Source organism: Schistocerca gregaria, chromosome 1 (genome assembly GCF_023897955.1).
Source record: "Schistocerca gregaria isolate iqSchGreg1 chromosome 1, iqSchGreg1.2, whole genome shotgun sequence".
NCBI classification, from domain to species: Eukaryota; Metazoa; Arthropoda; class Insecta; order Orthoptera; family Acrididae; genus Schistocerca; species Schistocerca gregaria.
The window spans coordinates 942,724,329-942,748,089 of record NC_064920.1 but is presented as its reverse complement, the minus strand read 5'-3'; the positions used below and the strand labels follow the sequence as shown (position 1 = coordinate 942,748,089).

Genomic DNA, 23,761 nt, shown 5'->3' with positions numbered 1-23,761 from the left:
CTTATTATGTCAAACAGAGGTAGTAATTGAAGGTTTTCACCTCCAGAGATGTCGTTCTTCATCATAAGTGACTGTAATTGGTCATACTGCCACAATTCTGTCGCATCTTCTATGGGAAATCAGTTGCATAATATCGAATTCTGTTTCATACAATACAATACGTCGAAATACTGTATGTTTCGTACAACACCGTAGAGGACTTTATACACAACAAATTGTTGACCCAGAATAATGTGTCTCTTATGGTAGGAAAAAAAAATCACTTTCATTTGAACACGACACACTTTTCATAAAAAGCCTACTGTTGCTTAATCAGCTACAGTGACCATTTATTAACTTTTACTGTTCAGTTAACATGCATATTCTGCTTACAGAAAAGATTTTGTTCCTTCCTGGAACAGATCTGGAATACTGACATCAGTTACTTGTAATTTTTGAAGTAATATTTCCTCGTCTCACGTTCCCCAGATAAACAGAAAGATATGGCTTACTGCGTTTCATTAAGTCAGCGCTATGCCGGATTTAAAACCCTGATCACTTTTTAATACAGTCAATTGTACGCCCAGAGCAGGAATTTTTCCAAAGTTTTTGGGATAACTAATAATTAATTTAAGTGAATAGAGTCACTAGGGTAGAACTGCAGACGGAATTGCGTAACTCATAAAATCTGTTTTGTCGTTCGAATCATGGAATATACGGAAGCGCTACTTGCACATTCGATGCTACAGAGCGCACAACAAAGTCAAATGTATTTCGTCTTTGCCAAACTTATATTACCAAGACATTTTGATTGTTTAATGGAACGAACGACGTTTCCCTTCCAATGTAGGCAACGATTAGGCCTAATACCGTCGAGTGCCAAGATAGTGTTTGACACAAACACTCCTGCCGCCACAAAAACAATTGTCTGTTCGCTTCAATACGATGATATACTCATATTTAAAATCCAAATTTTAGGTCCATTACCTTAGCCCAAAAACTATACCGTGGATATCTTGAATCGTACGTCGAGAGAAAATGAATTCCGACTTGACCAATTAGGCTCCTTCCAGAGTATGCCGATGCAATAGTTCCATGCTTTACAATCATATACGACCGCTCGCTCGACGAAAGATCTGTATCTAAAGAGTGGATATTTGCACAGGTCACACCAAAACTCAAGAATAGTAGGAGCAATCCACTAAATTACAAGTCCACATCAATAACGTCGATACGCAGCAGGATTTTGGAACATATATTGTTTTCGAACATTAAGAATTACCTGGAGAGAACGCTCTTTGACACAGTCATCATGGATTTAGAAAGCATCGTTCTTGTGAGACACAACTACATCTTTACTCACGCGAAGTGTTGACTGCTACTGACAAGGAATTTCAAATTGATTCCGTATTTTTAGATTTCCCGAAGGCTTTTGACGTTGTCCCACACAGGTGGCTTGTAGTGAAACTGCGTGCTATTGGAATTCATCTCAGTTATGTGACAGGATTCGTGATTTCCTGTCATAGAGGTCACAGGTCATAGTAATTGACGGAAAGTCATCGAGTAAAAGAGAAGTGATTTCTGGCCTTCCCCAAGGTATAAACGATTTAGGAGACAATCAGAACTGCCGTCTCAGGTTGGTTTCAGATAGATGAAGTCGTTTATGACCCCACATAATGAAAAGTGTGAAGTCATCCACACGAGTGTTAAAAGGAATCCGCTAACACTATAACGATGGAAGGGGTCAAAACAACCTCTGTCATACGTTTTTCGTTCATTGTCATATCCAACTTATTTATTTCGTTAATGAAAGCATATGACTTTTTCTAATTTTTTCTCCTCTTTCTGAAGATGTTTCAGTATTTACAAAATGATTTAATTTTCTTCGCCATTTCATTCAGTAGGCCTAGAACTGTAATTTCTCTTCTGAATACAAGTAAATTATCCAACAATACTGTGGCAACAGTGAGCAGTAACGCAGAACAGTTACTCCTCATTGTTGCAACTTGGCACGCGTACATTCCAGTCTGCCACAGCTTATGTTGTGTCACTCAAACAGTCTTTCTCCGTGAAACACGTTTTCGAACTTATATCGTCTGCGTAGACTTTCTGATGAAGTGTTACATCTCTTAAAGAATTCGAAGTTGAATCGGAAACTGAATTCACTGATGAAGATGATGATTATGTACCTGACACAAGTGAAGACAAAGACATTGTGAAGGAGGGGCGATTAGTGGAAGAGGATTCAGATGCTGATATACATCAATCATCACCTCTTTCAAGACAGCAGGTACAGTTGGAAGCGTCTACAAAGATGATTGCAATGGATGGAGCCACGTGGGTCATTGAAAATTATCCATCTTCTGGTAGGCGGTCAGTTGTGAATATTCTGAAGGAGAGAGGAGGTCCCAGTGCTTATGCTTGCCAACGAGTAGACAGCCTTATATTTGATGAAGCAATGCCATGTCTCATGAAGAAATAGAAACAAATGCTAGAAAAGCACTAAAAACAATGACTGTACTGTGTCACTTGAGGAACTGGTGAAACTAACCGCCACCATGCATGTTCGGGGTGTATTGTGCACAAAAGGTATGTCTGTAGATGATCTCTGACTCTCTTGGGGGTCTGCTTCTATCAAGGACATTATGCCAAGGGACAGGTTTCAGGAGCTTCTCAGATTTCTGTTTTGATGAAAAGTCAACCTGGGCTGAACGCCTGGCAGCCAACAAATTCGCTCTTGTATCTGAAATTTGGGGCAAGTTCAATGAAAACAGCATTCGCACTAACCGCCCTGGAGAAAATACAATTTACGAGCAACTATTACCAAGCAAAGTGTGATGCAGGTTTCAAGTCCAACCAACCACACAAATATGGTCTCAAATTCTGGTTGACTGTTGATGTAACAACAAAGTATATACGTAATGCTTTCCCATACCTTGGCAAAGTGGACACGCATAGAGAGAAACAACCACTTGGAGAGTATGTCGTTCTGCATCTCATGGAGCCATTTGTAAATCGAGGAAGAAATGTGACCACAGACAACTTCTTTACGTCTATTCAACTTGCTAAAAAACTCACAGAAAGGAAAACTTAATTAGTTGGTATAATGAACAAGATCGGCTGTGAAATCCCCGATGCAGTAAGGAAGTTGAATGCTGAAATACATTCTACCACAATACTGCACAATAGTGGCAACACCGACTGCAACTTGACTGTATACCAAGGAAACATGAATAAAAATGTCATTCTTCTGAGTACGTTGCATGCTGAAGTAGTATTAAGCAAGGAAGGAAGGAAATAAAGAAATAAATAATCTAAAACCATAACGTCCTAAAATGCAACAAAGTACAGGGTGGACACGGTTGATCAAATGACCCATTAATATACTACAAAGGTTGCATGCAGGAGATGGCCAATGCATGTCTTCTACAACATACTGGACATTGCGGCAATAATGCGTGGGTCATCTATAACATAGTAACGAACAAGAAAATGGGAAGGAAGAAGTTCATACTCCAAAGGGCAAATGAACTCAAGGGAATGAAAGAGCAAGAACATCAGGCAAAGAAAGAGGACATGGGACCGGAATCATATAGAAAGCGGAGGACGTGCCAAATCAGCCTCTGCAAAGGCAACAAGACCAGCCAAAACTGGGTAAAGTGCCACAAAGCAGCGTGCGGAAAATGTGCATGTAAAACAGAAATCACCTGTGCTAAGTGCATCTAGCAGCTTCAAATGACTTGAGTGAAAAGTAATACTGAGCTTTTCGTAAACACATGTGAGTGTAAAATGGACCAAATATACTAAATGTGTCAAGAAGGTTGTATGAATATTTAATAAATTGAAATCTATAGTTACGAAACTTGTTAGTAGTAGCAAAAATAAATATGTATGACACATTGTTGTTAAAAAAATTAGTAATTATTCTTTATAATTGTAAATAATTATTGTGATTACTATAAATGTTCAAATGTGTGTGAAATGTTATGGGACTTAACTGCTAAGGTCATCAGTCCCTAAGCTTACACATTACCCACACACACACACACACACACACACACACACACACACACACACACACACACACACACACAAGCCCGAGGGAGGACTCCGCCGGGACCAGCCGCACAGTCCATGACTGCAACACCTTAGATCGCTCGGCTAATCCTGCGCGGCTACTATAAATAAATTATGGATTAACAAACACTTTTTAGTGTTTGTTTAAGTCAAATATGAAAATATTTTATGTGGGGTCAGAATGACCCTTTTCCGCCGTTTTAGGAATGTCAAAAACTCCGCCGTTCTAGTGTTAAACTTCGGTTACACGGTAAATTAGTCTCTGAAGGACGTAAATTCAACTAAAAACCTCAGGATTACAATTACCAACAAATTAAATTAGAAAGAACACACTGAAAATGCTGTGGAAAGGCTAACTAAAAACTGTGTTTTACTGGTGGAAAACTTAGAAGATGCAACAGATCTATTAGACTGACTGCCTACACTACGCTTGTCCGTCCTCTTTTGGATTACTGCTGCGCGGTGTGGGATGCTTGCCAGATAGGATTAGCGGAGTAGGCCCTACATCGAGAACGTTCAAAGAAGAGCAGCAGGTTTTATATTATCGCGAAGTAGTGGAGGGAGTGTCACGAACGTGATACAGGATTTGGGGTGGGCATCATTAAAACAAAGGCATTTTTCGATGCGGCGTAATCTTCTCACGAAATTTCAATTAGCATCTTTCTCCTCCGAATGAGAAAATATTTTGTTGATAGCGACCTACATAGGGAGAAACGATCATCATAAAATAAGGGAATCAGAGCTCACAAAGAAATATGTAGGGGTTCGTTTTTTCATCACGCTGTTCCAGATTGGAATAACAGAGAATTATTGTGAAAGTGATTTGATAAACCCTCTGCCAGGATCTTAATTGTGATTTGCAGAGTATCCATGTAGACGTAGATGAAGATGTAGACATTTTCCGCGCCACTAAGGGTGCACACATTGAGGTATCGCACTTCAATTGGCTGCTAAAATCATTTTATCTAAACCCCAATAGAAAAGCTCTTTCAGTATTTGGAACAGCAGGTGGAATGTAGTAACAAATGTCCCCATTTTTTGGTAGCTCTACAGGAATTAATGGGATACCTCAAGAAACTTGTGTACTCTCTTTCTCGCCAAAGTCATTTTCTAGGCTATAAGGAGTGTTGCACAGTATTAATGCGATGCCTCCTGGAGATGACTAATTATTTTTTTGCGGGGTAATTATTTAGTAACACTCTGCGAGTACAACTGAACTGTATACTCGCAGTGAAATCATCTTCTAACGGTGTGTGTGAACGATTTCCTGGAATGACGGCGTCGTGGAAAGAAATAAGTTTGCGCATTTAGTTGGGAATGTGTTAACGAGAACGGTGTACCTGGTGGCGCCCCAGCGCGCGGCGCGGTCTCCAGTTCGGCGGGCTCTAGGAGTGACGCAACACTTGCCACCCCGCCGGAGCCCACACGTGGCGACAGCCTGGCGCTGAGCCCCCACAAAAGACTGCTCGCCCAAGTCGTCCGTAATTTTCATAAAACGGCAGTAAAATGTGGGACGCGGCCGACGACCGCGGGGGGTCTCCCGAGGGTTAAACAAACACACGGGGGCGGGCAGCGGGCGCCTCGTAGCGCAGCGTCATCGCGGACACCTCTCTCCGGCCACCAGCCTGGGGCGGCGACAACTCGGCGCGCTCCAGGAGCTGCTGGCGAGGCGCTCTGGCCAGAGTCTCTCTCGTCCTTCCCATTAGAGTCTTTCCTGACGATGAGTCTTTCAAGACCGCTCGTTTCGTCCAGAAGGCTGTAGCATGTTGATTATTTACCACGTACTATCCAAAAGTTTTCAGAAACACGAATTTTGCATGCAAATACATACCAGTACACCGTAATTCCACTAGGTGTCTCTCCATACATTCTTCTTCTTCAATCATCTACATCTACATCCAACTCCGCAAGCCACCTGACGGTGGGTGGCGGAGGGTACCCTGAGTACCACTATCCAGTCTCGTATTGTTCGTGGAAAGAAGGATTGTCGGTATGCCTCTGTGTGGGCTCTAATCTCCCTGATTTTATCCTCATCGTCTCTTCGCGAGATATACGTAGGAGGGAGCAATATACTGCTTGACTCCTCGGTGAAGGTATATTCTCCAAACTTCAACAAAAGCCCGTACCGAGCTACTGAGCGTCTCTCCTGCAGAGTCTTCCACTGGAGTTCATCTATCATCTGCGTAACGCTTTCGCGATTACTAAATGATCCTGTAGCGAAGCGCGCTGCTCTCCGTTGGACCTTCTCTCTCTCTTCTATCAACCCTATCTGGTACCGATCCCACACTACTGAGCAGTATTCAAGCAGTGGGCGAACAAGCGTACTGTAACCTACTTCCTTTGTTTTCGGATTGCATTTCCTTAGGATTCCTCCAATGAATCTCAGTCTGGCATCTACTTTACCGATGACCAACTTTATATGATCATTCCATTTTAAATCACTTCTAATGCGTACTACCAGATAATTTATGGAATTAACTGCTTCCAGTTGCTGACCTGCTATATTGTAGCTAAATGATAAGGGATCTTTCTTTCTATGTATTCGCAACACATTACACTTGTCTACATTGAGATTCAACTGCCATTCCCTGCACCATGCGTCAATTCGCTCCAGATCCTCCTGCATTTCAGTACAATTTTTCATTGTTACAACCTCTCGATATGCCACAGCATCATCCGCAAAAAAGACTCAGTGAACTTCCGATGTCATCAACAAGGTCATTTATGTGTATTGTTAATAGCAACGGTCCTACGACATTCCCCTGCGGCGCACCTGAAATCACTCTTACTACAGAAGACTTCTCTCCATTGAGAATGACATGCTGCGTTCTGTTACCTAGGAACTCTTCAATCCAATCACACAATTGGTCTGATAATCTATATGCTCTTACTTTGTTCATTAAACGACTATGGGGAACTGTATCGAACGCCTTGCGGAAGTCAAGAAACACGGTATGTACCTGATAGCCCGTGTCTATGGCCCTCTGAGTCTCGTGGACGAATAGCGCGAGCTGGGTTTCACACGACCGTCTTTTTTCGAAACCCATGCTGATTCCTACAGACTAGCTGTAGTGTGACAAGTGGCTGCGAGCTGAGTGATTTGATTAGTTTGTCGGTGAGCATAGCTACATCGTTAAGCTTCCGCGAGTTCGCGATGGCTAACATGAAAGAGCTGCGTGTCTGTATAAAGTTTTACTTGAGGTGACCGAAGTCATGGGATACCTCCTAATATCGTACCGGACCTCCTTTTGACCGGCTTGGTGCAGCAGCTCGACGTGGCATGGACTCAACAAGTCGTTGGAAGTCACCTGCAGAAATATTGAACCACACTGCTTCCACAGCCGACCATAACTGAGAAAGTATTGCTGGTGCAGGATTTTGTGCACGAACTGATCTGTCGATTACGTCTCGTAAATGGTCGATGGGATTCACATCAGGCGATCTGGGTGGCCAAATCATTCGCTCGAATTGTTCAGAATGTTCTTCAAACAAATCGCTAACAACTGTAGCCCATTGACAAGGCACATTGTCATCCACGAAAATTCCACTGTTGTTCGGTAACATGATGTCCGTGAATGGCTGCAAATGGGCTTGAAGTAGCCGAACATACCAATTTCCAGTCAATGATCAGTTCAGTTGGACTAGAGAACCTCGTCCACTTCATGTAAAAACAGCCTACACCATTACGGAGGCACGACCAGCTTGCACAATGCCTTGTTGACAAAAAAAATGGGTCAAATGGCTCTGAGCACTATGCGACTTAACTTCTGAGATCATCAGTCGCCTAGAACTTAGAACTACTTAAACCTAACTAACCTAAGGACATCATACACATCCATGTCCGAGGCAGAATTCGAACCTGCGACCGTAGCGGTCGCTAGGCTCCAGACTGTAGCGCCTACAACCGCACGGCCACTCCGGCCGCCCTTGTTGACAACTTGGGTCCATGGCTTCATGGCGTCTGCGCCACAACCGAACCCGAACCCTACCGTCAGCTCTTACCAACTGAAATTAGGACTCATCTGACAAGCCCACCGTTTTCCAGTCGTGTAGGATCCAAGTGATACGGTCACGAGCCCAGGAGAGGTGCTAAAAGCGATGTCGTGCTATTAGCAAAGGCATTCGCGTCGGTCCTCCCCTGCCATGCCCCATGCCAAATGTAGCCGCTATGTCCTAACGGATATGTCCGTCGTACGTCCCACATTGATTTCTGCTGTTATTTCACGCAGTGTTGCTTGTCTGTTAGCGCTGACAACACTACGCAAACACCACAGCTCACTGAGTGAAGGCCGTCGGCCACTGCGTTGTCTGTGGTGAGAGGTACTGGCTGAAATTTGGTATTCTAGGCACACTATTGCCACTGTGGATCTCGAAATATTGACTTCCCTACCGATTTCCGAAATGGAATGTCTCGTGCATCTAGCTCCAACTACCTTCCCGCGTTCTAAGTCTGTTAATTTCTGTCGTGCGGCCATAATCACGTCGGAAACCTTTTCACATTAATCACCTGCGGACAAATGACAGCTTCGCCAATGCAGTGCAATTTCATACCTCGTGTACGTGTTATAACCATCATCACCAAATGTGCGAATCGCTATCCCATGACTTGTCACTCCAGTTTATTTTACCCTGGTAAAATCATTGCAGAAAGCGCCAAACGCTTACGGTGGCTTTTACGGACAACTCTTTAGGTCAGACACAGACTTACGACTGGTAAAGGCGTTTCAAAAACAGGCGAACATCGACTGGGAAAGGTGAGGGATTCGATTGTGCACGATAGCAGGCGGACCTCCAAGACCTCTGACACATTTTCGGGACAATGTGAACATGCACTGATCAGCCATAACATTATGACAACCTAGCTAATAGCAGGTATGTCCGCCTTTGGCACGGATAACAGCGGCGGCCCGTCGCGGCATGGAAGCGATGAGGCCTTTGTAGGTCGGTGGAGGAAGTTGGCAATACATCTGCTCACTCAAGTCACCTAATTTCCATAAATTCCGGGAAAGGAAGGAGATGAGCTCTGACGCCCAGTTCAATCAAATATCAGATGTGTTCGATTGAATTCAGATCTGGCGAGCTGGGGGCGCAGCACATCACCTGTAACTCGCCACTGTGTTCCTCGAACCACTCCATCACACCAATACGGCACATGGCACATTATCTTGTTGAAAAATACAGTGCCGCCGGGAAACATAGTCGTCATGAAGGGGTGTACGTGCTCTGTAGCCAGTGTAGGATACTCCTTGGCCGTCATGGCGCCTTGCACGAGATCCACTGTACCCATGGATGTCCACGTGAATGCTCCCCAGAGCACAATGGAGCCGCCGCCAACTAGCCTTCGACCCGTAGTGCTGGTGCCGATAGTCACGTGTCCATTTCAACCGTACTTGCCGATTTCATGGTGTAAACATTGGCACATGAAGGGATTGTTGGCTACGGAAGCCCATAGTTGGGAGTGTTCTGTGCACAGTGCGTTCAGGCACACTTACACTTGCCCAGCGTTAAAGTCTGATGTTAGTTCCATTACAGTTCGCCCCCTGTCCTATTTTATCAGTATGCCCGACATTTGTAATGTGGGGTGGGCGCCCAACCCCACGACGTCTGGACGTGGTTTCACCTCGATTTCGCGACGTGTTGAAAGTCGTACAGTTTCAGTATTTGGATCTTCTGGATATCACGGTGTACTTGACATACAGCAGATGGGAGTCATCTGCGCTACAGGCACAATAAAAGGAAAGTAGTGGGTATTTTGCACCTTTGTGTGTAAACTGTGGGCTGCACCTGCCATCGAACCAAGATATTGTCCTGTCGCGATCATTACCAACAGAGCTGCACGAGCACGCCTTATGGAAGAACTCAAAACCTCTCTTTTTCCCAGCTCCTCTGCTTGGTTAACAAATTCCTCAGCAGATCTCCAAAAATGATCTGAAACTAACTGGGAATTTGGGAACAGCCTCTGGCTCAGTGTAACTGTAACTAGTGCAACTTACCTCTCCTCACCTGAAGACAACTTTTGTTTAGTCCTTATTGAGATTAACATGAAATAAATTGTACGTGTTTAGATATTTTTTTGTTATGGTATAGTTAAAATTGTGAAAAACACGTCGCCCAAAGTAGCATTGCCTGCAACAATACCGAAAATCCTTTCTTTTCATTGTTTCATCATCCATCAATGCAAAAGCGTAACAAACAAAACAATCGAATCAAAATATACTTTGGTTGCGTTTGCGCGCGTGGAATAATGTGAGTGGCTTCACCTTGCAGCTGAAAACAAGACACAACCCAGTACTTGAAAACACGAAACAAGCATCTCCTTACCAGGGAAAGATAGATCTTTACGGAACTCAAGTCAGTCCATTCCCAATCACCACGTTACTTCCTCTCGCATTTTGCCCTTGTGCACTTTATTCTCCAGTCACAAAAATGCACTCCCATGGTGATGGCGCCCAGGGCATGTGCCGAGGCTGCCATACCATGGTCTAGTTACGCCACAGCTCTGGGTTGTCTCTGAGATAAACCTTATCTTTTGATAGTTCGGTTAAGGTAAGATCTCCGCTCTATCAACATCCCTCCACGTCAAAGGAGGGAAATGTATGCGTTTGGCTGCAAGCTCAACCTTTTATCCAGTCTGTCAGCAAAAATTACCGAGTACAAGAAAATAAGATGACATGAAAAGACGCTGTGAAGGCTAAACTGGAGTAGTATTGCGCTTACCTCTTTCAGCGGAACTTTGAAGGCTATGAATCTTGTACCAGATATCTGCTGCCCAACAGGAGAGTACGCCAGCCACCTGTCAACGAAGAGAACACCGTTAGTTTTGGCAACTATGTTATGGAAATGAAACAACACTTGTTTGACAGCGTAGAATGTAATAACTGCATCTAGCAGCACTGCTGCCATCATAGGGCCACGGTAAGCTGTAATCCTCGATAAGCACTGACACACCAGTGAGTTCCTAGGGCTACGTAGGTAGTGCAGTGTGCAGATGCCTAGCTAAATGAACACAGAGCCTCACACAGACAGCAGATGTTTAGGCCTGCCAATCATATTGTAGGAGCTGAATGTAAGCCTTCTCTTATCGCTTCCTTAGTTGAACAGCAAGGCAACTGGAATTAGAAACAAAACTGTTATGATTTTATTATAAATTAATCAATGGAATGAATTATATAATAATTAATTAATAAACTTTGACAATGGCAGAAGCTGAAGAAACGAATTAAAATTTGTACCATGGCTGAGACTTGAACCTGCGTCTCCTGTTTACTAGACAGATGGGCTGACCATTACACCACTACAGCAATATGGCTAATATAGCTGCACACTACCCTAGTCCAATATCCTCCCTAACACAAACTTCAGTTCACTCCTTCAGGCCATTTTCCCCATCTTAATTCGTCACTATTGCCGAGGCTTTCCAGTACTGGAATAGCGCCCTGTTTTGTACGTAATGGGGAAATCCTACCCGCATCTCAGGCATATGTGAGCTACTGATCTGATGGAATTAAATTTTGCTTGAAACATACAAGTCTCAACTTTATCTCTGTCAATTATAGAAGTCGAAGAAATGAATTAAAATTAATTAATTTCTTCAGCTTCTATCATTATCGAAGATATAAAGCTGAGACTCTTATATGTCAAGAAAAATTTAATTTCATTAGATTATTAAATAAACCTCGGTAAAGCACTGTTCACGTAAAATATAAGGAAAGAAGGTAACTCACACACTGAAAGCACTTTTAACAGCTATCCCCTTCAAGGAAAGCACAATATGGCAGTGATTGCACAACACTTTAGTAGAAAGAACCACCTATCAACATAGGAACAATGATTGCCATTTTGGAGAAACAAGACGATACTGAATTTTAATATCCGTGTACAGATAACACTGGAGCATTGAAATAGCGGTTATTCATATGTTCATATAAATGCTCCGAAAGAAATGTAAACCGCGAAGTATCATGAAAAACGTAAGTGAAGATATAAGCTACAACTGGAAATCTCAATATGGTACAATACGCACTGTCAATTATAGATTAGAGTTGACATTTCCTGGCAAATTAAAACTGTGCACCGGGCAGGGGTCCCGAAGTCAAGCTTCGGTCCGGGTCCAGAACACAGATTTCATCTGACAGGAAGTTTCTTACCAGCTCACACTCCGCTGCAGAGTGAATATTTCATTCTGGATAGATAAGAGTTGATTCCAGCGACTAACAACACTAACGGATGAGAACGAGAAATTAAATATTTTCGATCACACATAAACGAGGAGAATTTATAACGTCTCTTTCGCTTGTCGCTCTATGAATCTCTTCCTTCTCTCTTGTCCAAAAGCGGGATGTGGTACGAATCGGGAAACTGATTCAATAATTGTATTACACGAGGTTTCCCGTTAATAACAAGCATGTATTGTCATTTAAATTTTTAGCACTGCAGAATTAAAATTTACTCAATATACAGGGTGTTACAAAAAGGTACGGCGAAACTTTCAGGAAACATTCCTCACACACAAATAAAGAAAACATGTTACGTGGACATGTGTCGGGGAAACGCTTAATTTCCATGTTAGAGCTCATTTTAGTTTCGTCCACTTACGCTCAATGGAGCACGTTACCATGATTTCATACGGGATACTCTACCTGTGCTGCTAGAACATATGCCTTTACAAGTACGACACAACATGTGGTTCATGTGCGATGGAGCTCCTGCACATTTCAGTCGAAGCGTTCGTACGCTTCTCAACAACAGATTCGGTGACCGATGGATTGGTAGAGGCGGACCAATTCCATGGCCTCCACGCTCCCCTGACCTCAACCCTCTTGACTTTCATTTATGAGGGCATTTGAAAGATCTTGTCTACGCAACCCCGGTACCAAACGTAGAGACTCTTCGTGCTCGTATTGTGGGCGGCTGTGATACAATACGCCATTCTCCAGGGCTGCATCAGCGCATCAGGAATTCCGTGCGACGGAGGGGGATGCAAGTTTCCTCGCTAACAGAGGACATTTTGAACATTTCCTGTAGCAAAGTGTTTGAAGTCACGCTGGTACGTTCTGTTGCTGTGTGTTTCCATTCAAAGATTAATGTGATTTGAAGAGTTGTAATAAAATGAGCTCTAACATGGAAAGTAAGCGTTTCCGGACACATGTCCAAATAACAGTACCTTTTTTGTAACACCCTGTATACGTAACTCCTCTTGACTAACTGAACAAATGGTTGAAGGTTCAATTCGTGGAACGAAGTTTCTTACCATACACAGGCGAATCATCTCAAAGTCAATTTCTCACGACCGACTCGTACAATTATTCGCTACGACCGTTCGCCAAAGGCGCTCGCAGCGTGAAACTCGCCCTTTACTGTGGTCAGGGTGCAGTTTTACTTAGACTCAGAACTCGCCGATGCTATTATTCGAAAGGCTCGTATGCACGTATCGATATTCGTACGAGCTGTGAGAACAGTAACCTTATGAAGTACGAAACATCCACAGCTGAACATACAAATCAAGTTGCATAAGACACGCTTTCGACGACATAATGAAAGCATTTACTTATAATTGTCTGCATGCAAATGTTTTTAATTTTTTTAAGTTTCATTTTTTTCGTTTCTTTTTTTTCGAAATTGGTGATTCACAATTACTGTCGCAAACCGTCGTCAGCTCTATCCCCTATATTGTTATGACTTCGGGTTATTATCACATTTAATTCAAGATTTAGAAAAAAGTAATCGGAAAGTACACATAAAAACGTAGAAATAGTGTAATATGCGCGTACTAATTGATTTAGCATTATATTCATTGCTAAGTTGTTATAGAGCACAATATGGCATGCTACAGATAGTTGAGTGCATTAGATGATGCTGTTTTCATGCTTTTAGAGTACTGGTCCTAAGTTACACAACAAAACCAACTAATTCAAAATACATACAAAATATATAACGGGTCCTACGTCGCTATGCTGCTGGGTGTGCCCGCCCCTTGATAAGAGCAGGTTGAATCCTTTAAAACACAATCCATAACTGGATAATTCCAAGTCATCGAACTTAACGCAACAGACTTAATGATCACAATGCACACAACATAAATGCAGAGCAGAATCACGTTCTTTTTCGAATAAACGCAAATATTGATACATCAAATTACAGTTCAAAATATTCTTGATATTGAATGAACCACCAAAATATTTTTTCTTTGTAAGCTGTTATGCTGATGCAAAAACAACACGCAAAGTGAAAAGAGCATTCTTACAAACAACGGAGTAGACATAATTTGGCCTAAAGTGCAAAGCTACTCTCTTGTCCACGTTGCGCAGACAAACGCTCAAACAAGTAACCACTATTTCATGTTGGCACACAGCTAGTTAGTATATCTGAAACAATAATAAAATATTAAAATAATTAAATCCCCCGAACCCTCCCCCCTCACTGTTTTGCAAACTTAAAGACAAAGGTAGCTTTCGTGTGAGGTGTCACTGCCAAGTAACATAGCTACAATGAAACTTGGATCATACATAGAAAGAACTGGTACAATATAGTAAAGAAGCTGACTGAAACAAATAGGCACTGATACGAACAGAAATGACAATTTTATTGAAATACAATAATTACATTGAAGACAATGAGATGTATGATGGTTCCCTGGTCACTACAAAAGGCGGGACATGGTTCTCAATAGGATGTGTGATCATCGCGGATGGCAATGCATGCTGTTCAAGGATGGCAACTACTGGATGGCCGTTGGTGCATGTGGACATGCTTAAGTAATTCTCCCGAACGCATCCCATACGCGCTCGATGGGACTGAAGTCGGGAAAAGTATTGGTTAGTCCATTCGCCGAATTTTCCTCTCGTTCCAAAAACTCCATCTGCACTGTTCAATGCGGTCGCTCACTGCCACCCATAAAAATTACGTCAGCGCCGGATACAACCATGAAAATACGTACATGGGGAAGAGTGCAGTGTAACAATAACGTTACCGGCGAGTGTACTGGTTTCAAGATTTGGAAATCAGTACACCGACATGACATTGTGTTTCCACACACCGTAACACCTGGATCATCAAAACGATCATGTCTGACAATGTTTGTGGGTTCAATGTGCATCCTCATATGGCGAGAGGTGGGAACTTGACAGTGGATAACTGGAAACGAGTGATTTGGAGTGAAAAACACGCTATACCTTGCGGCAGTCCGATGGAAGGATTTGGGTTTGACGAATGCTTGGAGAACGTGCGACGGTGAAATATGGAGGAAGTCATGGTAAAAGGTTAAATTCCGTGTTCTGGCCCTAGAAGGGCCAATTGGGACGACTAACCGCCACGTCATCCTCTGCCAATGGCGTCATCGGATGCGATATGGAGTAGCTTGTGGTCAGCACACCGCTATCCCAGTCGTTGCTGGCTTGCATGACCATGGACCTGCTATTAATCGGTCGAGTAGGTCCTCAGTTGGGTTCACGAGGCTGGGTGCACGCCGTACAGTCCTCCCACGAACGAAAAATCCCGAGCAGTACCAGGTATCGAACCCGGGTCCAAAGCATGACAGTCAGCCGTGATGGCCACTCATTATGGAGCCAGACATGGAAGAGGTGGTGTTACGATATTTGGTGTTTTCCCCTGTTGGGCTTAAGGGAAAGCTAAATGTAGAAGGATACGAACACTTTTTGCAATAAAATGCAATGAGTACAGTAGAGGATCGGTTCAGAGATGATGATCGATAGTATCAGCACGACAATGCACCCTCTTAGAAAGCAGTATCTATGCGGAAACGGTTTTTGGACGATACCATTCCTGAAAGGGACTGGCCTGCTCAGAGTTCCAACGTGAACCAAATGGGACACCTTTGGGGTGAATTAGAAGGTCGACATCGCTCAAGACCCGGGCGTCCAACGTCATTTCCATCTCTCGTTTCGTCTCTTGAGAAATAATGGGCTGCCATCGCAGACATTCAGACACCTCAATGAAAATGGCCTCGTCAGAGTTCAAGCGGCGAAATGTACACACACACCATATTAATGTCTCCTAACACGTGTGTGGATACTTTTCATCACATAAAACTATCGCCGGTGCCCACCGCAAAATTGAACGCAGGCATATGGCGCGGTAAAGAAAGTACACACACACACACACACATATATATATATATATAAGCGGAGTAAAGACGAATGGAGAATCATCCTAGCGCGAACGCCGGCTGTGAATGGGGTGATCCACTGACAAAATCGACTTTGACAAAGAGCAAATCGTTTTGAGCCGGCACCAGAAAACGAGAGTTACAAAAACGGCGATACCTGTAGGTTCTTCGCATGCTGTTGTCGTGAGCATCTATGGACAGTAGCTGAAGGTCGGTGAAACAACGAGTAGGCAATAAGGCTTTATACGTCGTCGTCTTATCTCTAAATGCTCGCGCAGGCAGAAGTGTTTCGGGACACTTTGGAATACGGTGATCAGCAGAAGACGACCCTTATGTGTTCCCATCTTGACCCAACGACATCGTCAATTACGATTTCGTTGGACGTGATATCATCGAAACTGGATTAGTGGATCAATGGAAACATTTAGTCTGGTCGGACGAATCACTTTTCTTATTACAGAAGGTCGATGGTCGTGAACGGATGCGCAGTCATTCAGGAGAAGTGAAGATGGGCTGTGGGCTGAAACCTGTGTGTAAACTCTTACCAACGTCCCTTTGCTCACATCTTTTTTTCTGTTTACTGGTTCCAGCGTCTGTATTTTCCTTGAAGTTTTCTTACAGTACTAGGAGTTCGCAGCTAGGAAACATGTGAATTTACCATTATAAATTGCAACTGTCTGGAGCCCGGTGTATCAGTCTTCCGATGTGAGTATCGAAACAAGTCGTAAACAGTCAGAATTTAGTCCAATTGCGACTGGACACAAAATTTACAGCAGGCAGAATCTATGTGCACCGCAAGTTGCGCGTATGGGAAGTTCAAGGAGACTAAGGACCCTTCAACTTAAGTGATTTCTAAGGTAACAATGAAGCGATCTTCCACCAAATAGAAGTTCAAGGAATCTCACCTAAAATAAGGACCAAACATCCTTAAAAATTTCTGCACATTGACGAGCACTTCAGGGTTACATAATCTCCTTTTCCTACGCTGTTCAGCAGCTTACGGATGCCAACCCGAATTCACGGCTAATGCAAATAAACAGTTGATTTCGTACGGAAAGACTTATTTTAATAATTAGTCTTCTGACTGGTTTGAGGCGTCCAGCCACGAATTGCTCTTCTGTGTCAACCTTTTCATCTCAGGTTGCACCCTACGTCCTCAATTATTTGCTGGATGTATTCTGGTTCAAATGGCTCTGAGCATCGGAGGTCATCAGTTATCTAGAACTTAGAACTACTTAAACCTAACTAACCTAAGGATATCACACACATCCATGCCCGAGGCAGGATTCGAACCTGCGACCGTAGCAGTCGCGCAATTCCGGACTGAAGCGCCTAGAACCGATCGGCCACCGTGGCCGGTGGATGTGTTCTGATCCTTCTTCCTCTACAGTTTTTACACGTGGTAAATAAGAGCACACACTATATATAATCGGTTAGTGACACACGGGAAGAGAGGTGCCATCACCATTGGTAATTTCAGAGTATACTTATGAGAAAAAAATCTTTGAATACGAGAATAAATCTACTTACTGTACAGTTACGAGAATAACAGACTTATGAAGCTTCCTACACACACTCACCAGTTACTTAAAATGGAAGATTAACATAGTTGACAATGAAATTTGACAGAGTCAAATTGCAGCACGCGTTCTGGAAAGTACTTTTTATTCACAGTTACATAGATCGCATTGAGGGGATTTACAACAATTTACCTGTTCCGACACTTACGAGTTATTAGCATAACTAGAAATAATGAAAACTAAAAATGCAAAATTACTTAAGTTGATGCAAGTAAAGAATTTGCATTAAATTTTTGCTTGAAAAATGGAATGGGTGCAACACCGCATTCGAAATATTGACTGTGGCTTCTGACGAATCTGCTATGAGTAAGAGCAGAGTTTACGAGTGGTATAAACGTTTCAGAGAGGGTCGGAGAAGATGTTGAAGACGACGAGCGCCCTCGACGTCCTAGCACGTCAATTACTGAAGACAATGTGTAAGAAGGAAAGAAAATGGCTCTGGAATATCACCAAATCATCCTCAGAGAGGTTGCTGATGATGTCGGCATGTCCTTTGGCCCATGACAGGCAATTTTTCGCATTTTTTGGGCATGAGACGCGTAGCAGAAAACACTGTTCCGAAATTGTTGAATTTCGACCAAAAATGACGTATTGTAGACATCGCTCATCGCTCGGGAGTATATATGGGTTTGACGTCGAAACCAAGCCCCAATTGTCCCAATGGAAACTAACTGAAGAGCCACGACCGACAAACATTCGACAGGTTCGATCGCATGTGAAGGTTCTTCTCACTGTTTTCTTCGGTTACAATGGGACAGCGCATCATGAGTTCCTGCCTTATTGTCGTGCTGTCAATAAGGAATTACCTGGAATTCTTCATTTGTGTGGCTGTATTTTCCGTAGCTGCTTTACAATTCCTGACGGTATTTATAATTTGATTTGTTTTTAGATCTTAAAGACAAATCAAATTATAAATATATTTAATTACAGACCACTGATGATGCTTTACCTCAATAAAGCGTAACGCGTCTGGTGAAAAACACTTGTTTCCTTGTAGTTGCAACGACAGAACGAAAATACCCGCAGGAATGCTACCTGGAAGTTTTACACCGTTTCGTGAAGCAATCCGAAGACAACGACCAGAATTGTGACAAAATCATCCGTGGAAATTGCATCACGATAATGCTCCCCGCTCGCACTCAATGCTTGTTCGTGATTTATTGGCAAAAAACAAAATCGTTATCTACATCTACATCTACATGTTGCCTCAGCCATCGTATTCGCCGGACATGCCCCCCCCCCCCCTTTCCTGATGCCATCTTTCTATTCCTAAGGTTAAAGAGGATCATAAAGGACGTCGTATTTCCACCACTGGTGAAACAACAACTGAATCGCTGAAGTAGCTGAACAGAGTTCCAGAAGTGCTTCCGAGATAGGAAAAAGCGCTAGCAGAAGTCCCATTTCTTTTTATCGCACCTCGTGTTTTTATTTTTTATTTATCTTGCACATTTAATTTTTATATTTAACAGTGACTTTGCATTTTCCGCTTTCTGTATTTTTAGTGCTGATGATGACGCGCAACAGTCATAACCAGTAAACAGTTGTAGATTCATCCAATACGTTCATACAATTCTCAATAAAGAAAGTATTTGCCAAACAACCTTGCTCTTCAGACTGTGTAGGCTCTACCGATGGTCACCGAAGAGATATAGAATTGCGCAACACTAATAACATGGAAAGACACGGAATGATTATGGCCGTTTCTAGCATATTATCACAAAGTATGAGATATTTGAGAGCAAGGCTTCTCCGAGGCTTCTTCTGGCTATTTACTGAAGATACCTCTGTTGCGTGTAAAACACAAACGAGATTACATAGGATAACGTTATCTGCTTGATTACACAGCTTAAACACACACAGAAAGGCTCACTTAGGATAAATGCTCTAAGGTCAAGACGTTCGCGTGGGAGAAGTACTTAGAGTGTGTGCAAATCTGAAGGGCCTTCTGTCTTCAACTGACAATCCTGTCTACTATTTCAGTTACCGACGTCAAATAAAAGATGATGGGCTTCCGCACTTAAGAAGCTCTTCTTGTAGTCTTCTGCAGGAGAACACACAGAACAGGAAAAAAAGATGGAAAACAACAAAAACTGCTGAAAACAGCGACACAGACGGAAATCATCGATGATTAAATTCTACGAACATTGCTGCGATTGTGCGATAAGGTTCTGGCGGGAACCCAGAGAACAGACAATTCGATTAGAGCTTAAGTCAATGTTCTTTTGTAAGTAGAGAACGTAACTTTATTTTTTTAACTTCATTCCAAAACAGAGCGTTATGCAAGCACCACCTACCGTAGGCTGACAACCGACGAGCGCCGAGTTCTTCGGAGAACACAAATTCTTCCTGTGACAAACTGATGGGACGTGTAACGACCCAACACAAACCACAGGAGACCATGAACCCTGCACGCGTGGTCTCTGCTGCCCAGATGGAACGGCACTGTTATGACTGGAGTGTACATTCAAGTAGCAGACGTGTCAAATAACATCTGTCGTTTTCTCAGTGGCACCAAACGTCACAACACTGCCAAAGCAATGTGTGCCCCACACGGTGTTAGTGCCTCAAATGGACTACAGAAACGAAGATATCTGCTAGTTTCTGTCCCGCTCAATATTACCAGTTGGTTGGTTGGTTGCCTGGCTGGCTGGGTGGAGGGGACTAAACAGCGATGTCATCGGTACCATCGGATTAGGGAAGGATGGGGGTGACAAGTCGCCCGTGCCCTTTCAAAGGAACAACCCATGCATTTGCCTGAAGCGATTTAAGGAAACCAAGGAAAACCCAAATCAGGATGGCCGGACGTGGGTTTGCACAGTCGTCTTCCCGAATGCGAGTCCAGTGTGGTAATCACAGTACGAGGGTATCGGTACAATGGTCTCCATTACAACTGCTACCTAATTGGCATACCAAAATCTACATCCATAGCAATACGTAGGGGTGTAGCATATTCCTAGAGTCATCATTTGAAGCCGGTTTTTGCCATTTTGCAAGAAGGTTTTGTCGGGACTATTTGAGTTTTGCAGTTCTGTTTCTTCAGCATCTCTGTAATACTCTCACAAGCGTCAAATAAACTTTTGACAATTCGTGCTGCCCTTTCTGTATTACTCCTATTTGGCACGGGTTCTGTACACTTGAGCAATATTCTACGAGTGATTTGTAAGTAATCTCCTCTGGGGACTGATCATATTTCCCCAGCATTCTACCAATAAACCGAATGCTGCCACCTGCTTTACCTCTGGCTGAAACTATGCTATCGTTTCATTTCGTATCCCTACAAAGTGTTACACCCTGGTAGTTGTATGAGTTGACCGATTCCAACTGTAACTCGTTGATACTGTAGCCACAGGATGATACGCTTTTCTTCGTTTTGTGAAGTGCACCATTTAACACTTTTGAACATTTGAAGCAAGTTGCCAATCTTTGCACCACTTTGAAATCGTATCAAGATGTGACTGAATACTTGTGCAGCTCCTTTCGGACAATACATCATTACAGATAGCTGCATTATCTGCTAAAAGTTTGGGTTACTATTAATGTTGTCTGGAAGGTCACTAACATACATTAACAACAAGGTTACAAAATACTTCCCTGGGGGAAGTTACTTCTACACCTCTCGAGGGATCTCCATTCAAGATACATGCTGCGTCCTCCCGCCAAAAATTCTCAGTCCAGTAACAAATTTCGCTTTGGCAATGAACGCAGATGTGATACTGAGTCAAATGTTTTTCGGACATCGGGAAATACTGTATCTACCTGACTGTCATGGTTTCATTATGTCTGAGCTCAGAATATGTTCGAAGATTCTACAACAAATGTATTTCAAGAATATTGGACGGCAATTTTGTGGTTCGCTTCTGCTCCCCTTCTTGTAGATGCACGTGACTTGCGCTTTCTTACAATTACTGGGCACGGTTTTTAGCTCGAGGGGTCAACGGCAGATTATAGTTAAAAGAGGGACTAATTCAGTTGCAAAATTCGGTGTAGACTCTGCTAGGGATTACATCAGGAATTGGAGTTCTATAAACTTTTAGAGATTTCAGCTGTTTTTCATTGCCACTGGCACTAACATCCATAACACTCATCTTAGCAGCGGTGTGAGAATTTAATTTCTAAAGGAAAATTTGAAAACGTTCCTGCTTTTGCTACTCTTAATTACAGTCCCTGTCTCATTCATGAGTGCCATGACACTCGCTTTGGTACCACAAACAGCCTTTACATATGGTAAGATTTACTTATTTACTTTTTGTTTTGAGAAAGAGCCACCAATGATGGATCCTGTACAGTAGACGTTGAAGGCACACGCACTCTCCTCTTGACAGCCAAAAGCATTTCATTCAGCATCTCATTACCTTTAGCTCTACGCATTTTTAAAAAAATTCAATTTTTTAGTCACGTATGATGCAGTACTGGTGGTATTTTTTAATACAGTGACTGCATACTATCAATGGTCCCTATCATCAACAACTGCTCTATTAGATATGCACCTATAAAGTGCATTTTAAACTATTCATCTAAACCTGAGCTACAGTTCTTCTACATGCTCCTCTCCAGAGCGCAATGTTTCGAGTTCCTTACTGAGATACGACAACACTACCTCTTTATCTACATTGCTGACAATGTAAATCTTTCTATTTGAACATTATATTAATATTATAATGTTTTAATATATTAATTATAAGTGAATATACGATAATGAACATAAACGACAGCTAAATCATATAAGATGGTCAGATTAGTCTCTAAACTTGACTGACTGATATAAACTGAAACGACCTTATGAAATTCGTGATGTGGAAGTCAGTTGTCAGATTTTGAATAAGGAAACAGCGCAGCTTGTCTATTCAACATAAAGACATTTGCCATCCGTCTTCTCGGAGTACTGTTCCCCCATTGGGTGTGTGAGATGGAAGGGGAGGGGAGAGGCAGTAAGAATTTTCTGTCTCATCAGTGTCACTACTTTTCCGCACATGAAATTTTAATCGACTGTACAACTTACAGAAAGATACAAGCAATACCTTCCCTATGGTACTGATCTACTGCAGTAATCATAAGATCATCTCAACAAAATAATGAAGGAGAACTCACCTATCTTGCACTTAGAACATCTTTTATACATAAATAATAATCGGAGACACTGATGAAAAATGTTAAAGAAATATTCGTGTACATTTGTCTATATAAGTGGTAACTGCCCACAGATTACTTACAGCCAATGTTACGAGAATACAGATGGAGATGCATAGCTTTCTTCAAAATTCATGAATGAAAACTACTTTAACAGCACACATGACCAATTCTAGTGTTTAAAACTAGTAAATCCTACCATCGACTTACCGGCAGGTCAAATCTGGAGAACACTCATATATCAAATTACCAACTGTTACTGAAAATCAAAATTTAAAATCCATCGGCTGCAGGATAAGAAAACAAAAATCGTACAAAGGTTGTTCATTTCATCATCATAAAACACTCCATAAATCCGTTCGTTTGCGGAAATATGCGAAACGGTCTGCAAAACAGGAAATATACAAGATCCATGTCCACAGGAGAAGCTAATCAACTACTTAAACACAATATTCTGAAGGAAAGCACAAAGATATGTTAAATGTTCACAGAAATGTTCACAGCAGTCAAAGTACCAGAGTTAGAAACTCTGTTTTCGGCACGAGATTGCTATTATCACTTGCATCATGGCAAAGTCTATTTTCAGTAACAGTATGTCCTTTTCACATCTCACCTTGTCCTTCTTCCATCTGCTATCTGCAAATTCTATCTTGGTAAACCCCACAATTCCTCAATTACAGAACCAACTACCCTCGCTCCGATTCCATTGACACCAGCTTTGGGGCTGCTCAATAATTATTCATCTTTTTCAGACTTATCTGTCTCTCATGTCTTTTCTCATTACCTTATTGCTCGATACTTCTTGCTTTATTTGTAGCTGGTAGTTGTCATTCTTTTACACGCTATTGAGTATCTGGCAATCCCAGTGCCTCCT

The 23,761-nt window shown here is 42.5% G+C and overlaps 1 protein-coding gene across 1 annotated transcript in view; it reads right to left on the bottom strand.

Moving 5' to 3' along the window:
- The window catches only part of LOC126275984 (uncharacterized), a 448,194-nt gene that overhangs the window by 401,620 nt on the left and 22,813 nt on the right, over positions 1–23,761 (bottom strand). Inside the window, exon 2 of the mRNA XM_049977243.1 lies at positions 10,774–10,849. Coding sequence (XP_049833200.1) covers positions 10,774–10,849 — 76 coding nt within the window. The remainder of the gene's footprint in view (positions 1–10,773; positions 10,850–23,761) is intronic.